Source organism: Haliotis rubra, unplaced genomic scaffold (genome assembly GCF_003918875.1).
Source record: "Haliotis rubra isolate DU_JTF1 unplaced genomic scaffold, ASM391887v1 Scf101, whole genome shotgun sequence".
NCBI lineage: Eukaryota > Metazoa > Mollusca > Gastropoda > Lepetellida > Haliotidae > Haliotis > Haliotis rubra.
In genome coordinates, this window is record NW_025764904.1 from 1757718 (window position 1) to 1769672 (window position 11955).

At 38.1% G+C, this 11955-nt stretch overlaps 1 protein-coding gene across 1 annotated transcript in view; it reads left to right on the top strand.

Moving 5' to 3' along the window:
• The window catches only part of LOC124268695 (NADPH--cytochrome P450 reductase-like), a 53651-nt gene that overhangs the window by 15327 nt on the left and 26369 nt on the right, over positions 1-11955 (top strand). The window contains 1 exon segment of the mRNA XM_046703690.1: positions 11593-11761. Coding sequence (XP_046559646.1) covers positions 11631-11761 — 131 coding nt within the window. The 5' untranslated portion in view covers positions 11593-11630.

Genomic DNA, 11955 nt, shown 5'->3' on the forward strand with positions numbered 1-11955 from the left:
CATTTGGTGATGTTTTATGTAGGTTAATATTTTTATGAGTCAGGAATGGAAATGATCCCGAAATTAAATTCTTTCAGGCTGCAAACAGTTGTATCAGCAATATTGAAGCATATGACTTTGTGGATGATAAATTCTTGTTTATTGCATACAGTAACATTTTGAGATTAGATTCTTACAGTGTTATCAAGCTAAAAGTGACTGCAACCAAGTGATGAGAAGTATGTATATATAGTATGTGGTGACAAACATCAGATTAACATTAACAACAGCATGTACTTGAATAACAAGTGGCACATAATGAGACCGGGCGGGGAGTAAAAACAACAGATCTACACTGATCCATCGCTCTATGTAATGTACAAGTTATTATCCATAAAGTCGTATGCTTCATTATTGACTTTCAACTTCTAGAATGCTGATCCAACAATTAACTGCATCACAGGTACATGTAATGTAATATTTGCCTGCCAGGGATGGAAGCAGATGATTTCAAACTAGTGCCTTTTCAAAATAGCTAGATTTGGGGGGGGAGAAATAACTTCAGCATGATATATTTGGGATTACACTTTCTCAGTAAAGTACAGAATCCTCTACTTTTTAAGCGGGGTTGAGTCCCTTCTAGTGGTGGTCCGATTAATTGAAATACTGTAAATCAACAAACTAATGCGTATATTAAATAATGCGAGTGCAAACCTCAAAACGAAAATGCGTGCATTTATTAATGCGAGGAGGCAAATCAGGAAATGGTTGACCAGAATGACTATACTCACTAATGACTACACACAACTTTGGGAAATACTATACTAGTATTTAATCCGACTCTAGTGTAAACATCTTAATTCCCCCGAACACATGGGCATTTGGATCAAAGACGGCTTTCCTTTCAACTGTTAGTACTAGTATTTGACAGTAGACAGGATGATCTCAGTTTGTGACATTTCAAACTCAAATAGTCAATAGTAGTAGCATACAAAAGCATTTGGAAGATGTATCATGCATCATACTGCACATAACAATTATGCTGAAGTACGTAACTGTCACTAAGCGTCGACCTGTCGGTCTTCCGGATCCAGCAACTAAAGTTGCCAGGAAACTACCATCTGATTATGACACAAAACGGGAAGAGTTCATTACAGAAATAGGGGAAGTAGTTTCGTCAAAGTCGAAAAGTTGAAAAAGGAATTGAAGTTGCCATTGAAACAGAAATCGCTCTTGATTTTCGATGTTTTTGCCGCACATCGTTGCAAATCGTTTGTTTAAACTGTGAAAAAGAAACATTTTGAAGTTTGCTTTGTTCCGGCCCGGTGCACTGGTGAGTTACAGCCGATGGACCTATCAGTGAACGGAGAATTGAAAGGGATAATGATGGAACAATTCACCGAGTGGTATGCCGACAAAGTGGCAGCTAATCTCAAGACAAAAGACGATGACAAACGTGTTGATCTGAGGATTAGCGTCATGAAACCTGTTCATGCTCGCTGGATGCAGAGAGCAATTGAAAAGGTAGGCAGAAATCGTGAGGTAATCTTACGTGGATGGCAGTTGGCATGTCTGCTGGACATGGTCCAGTGAGTTGAAACCATGTAAACTAGACTGTTTATTAAAAGACTGTAATACAACTTAAATGATTAGTGCTCAATCTTTCTTCCCCAGAATGTATTTTACTTGTTGATATAATATAATGTCGATGTTATTGTGTCAATAAAGGAATTTTTGTGAATCAATCGTTCGTCTTTATTCACTGGGTTATTGTGACCCAAATACTAGTAATAATGATATCGAGTGCAAAAGACAATATAATAATGCGTGATTTATTAATGCGCTTCAGATATAGTCGCATTTTTCGCATTAATGAGTAGCTCGAATTATTTTATTGGTTTACAGTAATCGAAGATTGGTCGCAGTGATTAAACAACCAAGCAATCAATCATGTTTTCTCATAATCGAACACAAACAATTCTGGAACATTTGTTTGCATTAATAATAATTTTCTCAAGGCTAGTTTTGTATGTCATTAAAATTACATTTCATAATCACTACAAGCTTGTTCCATGTCATGAGTGAATTTTTCTTAAAGACTTCAAGGAATTCATGTTCCTAACATACTAGTCATCCTTTAAAGATGTGAAATTTACAAATGCATTTTGTGCAATTTGCAAAAAACCCGAAAGAACTGCATGTTTTTTCTTTTCTTTTTTTCATTAACAAAAATAACCAGGAAAATTTCATAAATGATGCTAACCAATTTTTTTCGATGATTGATCGGTTGTAATGAACCAGAGATTTTAACCAATTCCAAACACTAGGCCCTTCTGGGACGATAGTTCTGATAATTGATCTTTATTAGCCAGCCTTAGTCTTGGACGAGAGGCAGTGTTTCCCAGTGCAGAAAAGGAAATGCTTTTATGATCATGATGATTATAATGTATATATTAAAAGTAGATATGATCTGCTATATGCATGCTGGGGTAGTGAAACTATTTGCGCAGGCTTGATTGCTTGTATTTGGGTTTTTATTGCTGGTCTAAGGGAAAAAAATGTTGAGAAAATGAGTAAATATACAAATACTTGTATTCATCATTCATGTTAAGGATTGTGCATTTCCTATGGGAAATGGTATATTGTCTTGTCTTCCCATTGAACAGATAATTTATGGTTTGATTTTATTACCCTGGGCTTTGAATGAGTGTGCACTCAAATTCCATTCTCCTCTCCCTCGGGAGTATACTGAATGAGACTGTCGGGTCTACCATCATTATACTACCGGGTACCCAACAGAGGCATACATTTTGGACAAAGTCTTATGTCAAAGAAGACACCGCGTTGCGAGTAACACGTTCTGAAGTGGGTTTGGGACAAAGCTGTAGAATGTCCCAGAAGGGGGAACAATGTCACGTAGCCGTCTCCTCTCCTCGTCTGACACTCTGGAAATTAGCCTGATTTGTGACCCTATGTGTACGGAAGGACACGTCAGGCATAAAAAAACCAAAATACATTCACTACAAGTGATAGTTCATACTGTGAACGATACTGTTAAAGTGTAATTAAACAGGTCAAGATGTAGCACTTCCTTTGTTGCTTCCAGAACAGCGACAATCCTATCATGACAAGGAAGAGTGATTTGATGATAAAAGAATGACAATTATACCACAGCTGATGCTGATATATAAGTAACAGTGATTTTTGCGACATAAGAGTGACAATTATGACAATTAGGAAGGTCACGAGTATGTAATGAGACCAAGTGTGCAGAGATGCCAACTCATATGATTTTATAACACAAAATAGCGACTACGATAGCAGAAAAAATATACGATTTAAAACAAAATACATTAAATTTTTCAATAGCATATGTACCATACACAATCAATTGCAACCACACTTTATTCAGTATCAAGAAATATGCGGATACTTACTACTGATTTAGGTGAGTACAATGTTAATTACAAGTTCTTAGAATATCTATATATTCTTTATTAAATATGAAAATTCTTTGGAAAGGTTAATACAAATTTTGGCAAAAAAATGATAATTATTGCATCGCTTTTTGGCGATATATTATGTCTTATACACGTCTTACCTGTATCAAATTGACACAATAGCGTATTTTGGTTATTTTGATAGTTTCAAACCAAAACTGATTTCATACGGAGGTTGGAGAAGAATTTTGTAGAGAACTAACCTTCCTTAATATGCGTAAAACCTTAAAATTTTTAATAACAGCAAACACAAGCTTCAAAAGAGGCAGATATTTCTCATTATAGCATCATAATGAATCATCAACTCATGTCAAATCACCCCGCACGACATATAACCATCAGCTGTAACTTGATGTTTAGCATTTGAGTCGGCTCAGTCATGGTAAGTCTTATGTCTGAAGTGACTCTTCCTTGAACTGTTCCATCGATTTTGACGGAGTCATTAACACAAATGGGAGTCGCAAATTGTTTTGCCAGGACATCGTCAACTTCAAAGCTCAGCTGACAAACTTTTATAGGTTTTCAAAAACTGCAAATTAGAATTTGTTATTGATACGTATAATCATGCTCTTGTAGTGTTACCATTTAACTTTTTGTGTTTTTTGTAATATTTTCAAGTAATCACGTTCATGTGAGATGTCTCGTGGAACTTAACTGACATAGAAAAATTTGTATAATGAATGAATTCACGTGTTGTTATGAAGCAAAAAGTAGTTCCATCACAACAGGACCTAATCGAGAGGTCATCAGTTATCCCTGACTATGCAATCTAATTTTTGAGACTTCTGTTATCAGAACCACATCATGTATTATCAGGGACTTATAATGTAGAATATAGGATTAGTGCCACTCACTGTCAAACACAGAAGTTCCCAATATATCGCTATACATATCGGAATACAGGTGCCTTAAACACAATTATTTGCCGGTACACGGCCCTAGTATTGACAGGATACAAGTTACACTACAGTGTCCCAAGTACACAACAGCATTCCATGATATAATGGTGATATAACAAAGGCGACAGAGTACAGACTGGATGTCTGTTCCAGACTTGATTATTTACAGACTGGAAATTTGCTATATGCGGCATTAAACAACAAACAAACAACAACAATACAAGAGACAATTAGTGAGTGAGGGAGTGAGTTTAGTTTTACGCCAGACTCAGCAATATTCCAACTATATGGCGGCGGTCTGTAAATAATCGAATCAGGACCAGACAATCCAGTGATCAACAGCATGAGCATCGATCTGCTCAATTGGGAACCGATGACATGTGTCAACCAAGTCAGCGAGCCTGACCACCCTATCCCGTTAGTCGCCTTTTGTGGCAAGCATGGGTTGCTGAAGACCTATTCTACCCCGGATCTTCACGGGTCCAAGAGACGATTAAACAACGGCTGTCTATGGACAGGTGTTCTGGGAATCTAACTAGGAAGTATTCATGAGCTACAGTGTTTGCACAGGATGTCTGTAACAGTGTGTATTCTCTTTTTTGACTGCACTTTAACCGGCAGTAAGCGGATTAGGATTAACAGTCCAGTGCTTGCAGAATTATAGTCTCTTCGAGAAAGTGGAGTTCACTCACCACCAAGTTCACTCACTGACCACACTGAACATAGGTCATAATGACTTGTGAACTCATCATTAATAGTAATCCAATATGACATGAGGCATGGGGGTTTTAATCAACAATTTAGTTTACGACCAGTCATTCTACAACGGCAGAGGCACGTGTTCAATTTGTTTCCAATTCTTGGGGTGGCCAGAGTTTATTATTCAATGGTTATAAGTTTAGAGCGAAATCAAGAAGAAACCAAAGTTTCCACTGGAGATGCTGTAAGAAAGGTTGCGTGTTTGTTGATTTTACATGCAATATTGGTAAAATTATAAATGTCACCATTTTTTGTCAAATAATTCATATTCGTTTATTTATTGTATTTGCAGGTGTTATATTAGACGATGTGATAAATGTAACCGTTTCTCTTTATTTGCTGGCATACATGCATTTCTAATACAGACTAAAGCCTTAATCTCCATTGTTCTAAAGATTAGTGTGGTCCAGTGATTTTAATCCCTAATCAATGCCTGCAGGCAAACAGAGAACACACCAGGATGTCAACCCTTTAGTGAAATGTCACGGTTCAGTTAAGAAAAAAAGGTCGATGTCCTGTCCATTTGGTTTACTACTTTTATGTATACATTTATGATGTTTGTAACACCAAATATGGGCTGCACACAGGGATTGCTGGTTGTCTGCATTTGGATAACAATGAACATAATCTGTGATGATAAGCATTCGGGTAACACTAAGTTCACAAATGGAAGATAAAGAAATTGTACCATGAAGTGATATACATGAAATTAAATAGTTTACTTTATACATGATGTAATATATGTAATGGCAACAATAAAGTTCCTTGAATGGAGGTGAGGTGACGTGCATGCGTGTGCATGTGTGTGTATGTGTATGTACGGCTGCTTTTACTAGCCCAGACTGAAGCTGGTTTTATAGTGCTAGCCCACTGAGATACCATGCCGCAGTGAAGCATGAATACCCCACTCAGACACATTATACTGACTTCGAGCCGACCAGTCCTTGTTGTACCCATTAATGCCGAGCACCAGGCAGGGACCAACAAGTACCATATTTTAACGTCTTTTGGTATGACGCGGTCGGGGATCGAACCCACGACCTTCCGCTCTCCAGGCGGACGCTCTAACCCCTACACCAAGGAGGCGGTCTCCCTTGAATGGACATCTCTGCACAACAATTTCATAGTAGTACCTTACAATACATATTGCACAGCTTTAAAGGACAGGTTTTTGACACAAAGCAGTGACTGAGCTAAATCTCAACTGCCATTGACAAAAAAACTTTTTCAAAACTTTAGTCAAAACTGTTTTGAGTTATCATGTTAATGTTAGTCGGAAGAAAAATATGACCATGTGTTGATTATATTGTTCATCACCTGCTGTTGTTGGCTGTGGGATGACTGTCAGCACTTTGCCCCCAATGTATGAATTAATTAATTGAAAAGTTGCTGGCCAGGAGGCTACTTGAGTAAACATGTTGCTAGCCCAATTCATATTTCACTGGCCCTGCAAAATATCAATATCATAATGCACATCGGTCAGAATTGGTGTGATGTTTGGTAATTGAAGATGGTAAATTATTGTCGCCCCTTGGAAACAATATAAATCTAACAAACACAAAAAACCTAAGATTTCTTTCATTATTTCTTAAATACAAATACTAGTAAGCCTTAGCCAATCAAGTTCAACGTTACAACTGTATTGTAGTGTTGGGAATTGGTTGAAATCATCGAAAAAAATTGGTTAGCGTAATTTTTCACATTTTCCTATCCATGTTGTTATTGCAGATATTTATAACATGATGCTACTTGCTACTTTAAAGTGATGACTAATATATCATGAACATAAACCCTGGAGTCTTCAAGAAATATTCAGTCATGGCTTTTCAGTTAGTGAAGTGAGTTTTCTAAGAATTAAACACGTTTTCATGCCCTGACAACTTCAACGGTATGTTCCATTGTCAAGTATTTCAAAGACTAAAACAGTAGTTCCAAAATCGTTTATGTTCGATTATGAGAAAATGTGATCGATTGCATAGTCATTTGGTCACTGCGATCAATCTTCGATTATTTCAATTAATCGGAACACAACTACTGTATTGGTTCTTAACCTCTTTTACGCAACACTATAAAAATAATTATATAGTGATCTTGAACATGTGACAAGAGATAATGAATATCACGAAACTTTAGCGGACAGACTTTTAACACCTTAAGAATTGACTTCATTATATTCATGTGCATTAAATAATGAACAAATTATCTGAGATCTTCAGCTAGCCAGTCTTGATAGCCTTGACAATATATTACTGGCCCGATCAGAGGTACAAATAAGCTGCGTATCTGCATAAATTCTGCAAATTTTTATGTGAAAACTCAATTCCTATAAAGTCTATTGCGTACACGTATGCTTGAAGTTTTGTAATACTCAATACATTTGATCTTACATGCGTACACCCAAAAATGTCAAATCTTAGCTTGCATACCGGTGGGTAGATAAAATAACTGAGGTATATTAAAGAGGTTCTATTTTAACACATGAACTTGGCAACTTATAGTCTTTCTTTGTCATTTTTCATATTACAGGTTAAATATGAATAACAAACAGAGGCCCAGATAAGCTGCATATCCGGGTAAAATACGCATAGAAAATTTCCAATTACGCATTGAAAAAATAATTGTTGCGTACCAATTATGCATATAAAATGTTAGATACGCAAAAAGTTTAAAACAAATGCGTACGGAATATATTGATAAATATCGCTTGTGTAATGAAAAAGACATGGATTGCTATCAAGTTGTACTGTTAGTATAGGACTAGTGTTGTACTGTCAGTACAGGATGAGTGATTTTTTATGAAATCATTTCCATTATATTTAAGTTGGTTTTGATTAGGTATGACATAAGGCAGAACATACCTGCTTAGTAAACTTACTCAATGACATAATACTTAGGTGAGTAAAATGACTGAAATATTTGAAAGCAGTGGGTAACAGAAACTGAAATACCCACTCAACATTCGTAATACCCACTCCAACAAAATACGGTGGGTACAGTACCCACATGAGCTAAATCTTATCTGGGTCTCTGAACAAACATGTCAACCAACATTTAAACTTTATCAGATTTTCACAAGTAATGGAAAAATGGCAAAATATCCAATTGAGTTTGAGTGAGGTGAGTACAATTTATTTGGTTACTCAAAGGAAAATTAGGATACCAAATTTAGATGAACACAAGCGAGTACGAAACTCAATGACCCTAAAAGTTATCTGTAGCTCTGCCCGATTCACAATCAGCTAGGGGTGGTGGGGTAGCCTAGTGGTTAAAACGTTGGCTCGTCACGCCGAAGACCCGGGTTCGAATCCCCACATGGGTACAATGTGTGAAGCCCATTTCTGGTGTCCCCCGCTTTGATGTTGCTGGAGTATTGCTTAAAGCAGAGTAAAACCAAACTCAGTCGGTCAGTCAGTCACAATCAGCTTGCATTTAGCTAGCGGGCCAGTTATAAGCTATTTCGTATGCTGGATGCTCCTGTAACACGACCCCTGCAGGTTTAATAGATGAGTGCCTGTATGTGTTCACAAACTCAGCTTGACATTAACATACACCATCATTACTGGTCCATATTGGCAGTCACCAGATGGTGGCTGTGGATGAAATTGATGAACGTCAGTATCTGTTACCTGTGAGGTTGACTAGGTTTTCCATCATTCATGATTCATTGAGACACCAGGTAAGGGACATTTCAGTGAGGCTCCGGAGAAGCTTTTGAGACTGAATGGTACTCATTTGTAATTTATGTTCTCTTTGAGCATTTAGTATATTTTTACTCTCTTTGATATAGTGTTTCACATATTTTAATCTGTAGATCGAACAGAGTGCATGTGATACATGTGGTTTCACCTCAGGCAAGTGAGTTTGTTAAAAAATTGACTGTTCACCCAGCAGAAAATGGGTACCTGGTGGGATAAGTCATGTGACTATTAACCTTCTAGCACCTCACAGGCAGCTTGGGTTATCAGGGGTAATAATGGTAGTGCTCTGAGCAAGATATTCATTTAGGAATGGTGCTATAAAAGTGGACTAATATTACTAATATTATTTCTTTTCTAATCTATTCCACTTAAAATGCAATTTTGGTGACTTCTAAGGTGCATCTGTTAATGCTGTTCAAGGGTGTCATATAATCTGATATGACTCTCGTAACCAAGATCTTGAGCTGCCATGCTTGTGAGAGTTGAAACATAGGATAATAACAGTCAGCCCATGTCTTTGTTTTCAACAGCTATGTATTTTAAGTTGCGCCTTTTAGTTAAATGCATAAAAGCATTTTTGGTTTTTTAAGTGGGTTTGCAATTTTTCTTGACCAAGTTGCCAAAACAGTGATTCTGTGAAACAAATAATTTGGGAAGGCCCAACTATAATGAGATGAAGGTTATGACATAAGATAAACAGTTTTTTTGACATGAAAAGTCTTCCATTCTGTCTAAAGTTACTTTCTCTTACATCTTTGTCTGAAAATGACATTCCTCAGGGAGCTGAAAATCAACCAGCCCATTTCTGGTGTCTAGCGGCGTAAGACAAAATCCACTCACTCACTCACCCATTGAACTGTAAAGCACACGTGAGCTTAAAGCAAATATATCCAAGAAAGCCCATGCAAGTCTAGAAAATGTGGCAAGTCTAGATTTCCTCAGCTTCAGGAAAATGATAAATGTGAGAAGACTGATACATATTTTTAGGACCGTGTATAAATATCCATTGTATGTAGATATGGTAATGATGCACCATGTGTATATGATAATTACTTCAGTTATTATAGAGGACACTCACATTATTCTCTTCCACTGCAGGGATGTAGGTAGGAGAAGCCTGGTGGTTTAAATGGTCACTCGTCACACTGAAGACCTGGGTTCACTTCCCCGCATGGGTACAATGTGTGAAGCCAATTTCTGGTGTCCACCACCGTGATATTCCTGGAATATTGCTAAAAGTGGTGTAAAACTAAACTCACTCACTCACTCTTCCACTGCAGGGGAGTAGGGGAAGTCTGGTGGTTAAGGCATTCGCTCATCACGCGGAAGACCCAGATTCGATTCCTCGCATGGGCACAATGTGTGAAGCCCATTTTTGGTGTTCACCACCGTGATATTCCTGGAATATTGCTAAAAGCGGTGTAAAACTAAACTCACTCACTCACTCTTCCACTGCATCACAACAACCCTGGTGGTCTAGTTGGTAGACTCTCTGCCTCAGTAGAGTTTCATTGCAGACGTTAAAAGATGGTACATGTTGTTACCCTGCCTGCTGTTTGGAATTAAGTGGATATCCGGGGTAGCATAGGTCTTCAGTAACCCATGCTTGTCATAAGAGGTGACTAACAGGATCAGGTTGTCAGGCTCGCTGACTTGGTTGACACATGTCATCGGTTCCTAAGATCGATGCTCATGCTGTTGATCACTGGATTGTCTGGTCCAGACTCAACTATTTATAGACTGCCATATGGCTGGAATATTGCTGAGTACGGCGTAAAACTAAACTCACTCACTCACTGTTGTTTGGATTTCATCTCCATTGATTTACTGTGGGTGTATCCAGTTTAAACCATAGCTTTGTGTCTCACAAGTCTGGCAAGGTGAAACCGTTAAAATTCCAGATTAGATCCCAATAATATATACAGTGAAGCCCCGTTAGTCCGGACTCCGATAACCCGGATGTCTCGCCTCCCGGGCGATTTCAGCTTGTTACCAATCTATGCCTATATAATTTGCCTCGATAATCCGGAAATTCGGTTTCCGGAACCGGACGGTAAGTAGCTGTCACCAATCAGTAAAATAAACAGTAAATTGCTTCACAGTCCGGACGCTGTAAGTCGTGTTCACGAACCGTAACAACACCTCCCGGCGATGTTTACTTAATTAACTGGCCAACTGGGTAGTTGTTTTAATTAGACATTAAAAGCTCCCGACTGAAGATACTGTACATTTACACTTTGATTGACACCACAATACAAAGCGTGGATGACAAGTGAGCTGTTTTGTGATTGGTTAATGTACTTTGACAGATAGATGCGGTCACGTGGACTTAAAGTGATTTTTGCTTTTACTTAACAATGCTGCAAGTCACAAGTATGCTTCGCTAACTTTTGCGAAATGTGACTAAATACCACGCCTCATATTCAACCCGATGGATGCAGGAATAATTCGGACATTCAAGGCATACTACAATAGATCGCTTGTTAGACATTACCTCACCTGTGCTGAGGAAGGACGTGATCAGACACGTCGGATCAACATGCGGATGTCACTCGGTAAAATTATTGATGTGATGGATGAAGCTTTACATTAAATGCTTATTTGTTTTATCCAGATTCATGTCGTTTTTGTAATAGTTAGGGAAGCAACTTGGGTCTTGATTCAGTAGTCCGGACTATTCGCAATCCGGACGAATTTACTGAGAAACGCAACCGTCCGGATTAACGAGGCTTCACTGTAATCACTTCTTGTTTGCAGGTAATATCCAAGAGTGAGCCCCAGGGACACAGACAAACATGGGCGATGGTGCTATGTTCTCCACTGTGGACCTCTTCATCCTGTCGGCTGCAGGGGGAATTGCAATCTACTGGTTCTTTTTCCGTAAAAAGAAAGAGGAGCAGCCAACATTTAAACGTCTAACAGTTGTGTAAGTAGTTTTGTTTACTGTACAATTTGCATTAACTGAGTTCAGAAAACTTGCACTTGCAAATATCGCTTCCGGGCACAAGTGTATTTCTATGCTTTCCTGACAGCACTGTGGACAAACCTGGAGCGATGGGGTAGACTAGTGCTTAAAGTGTTTGATCGAAGACCTGGGTTCGATTCCCTACATGTGTGCAA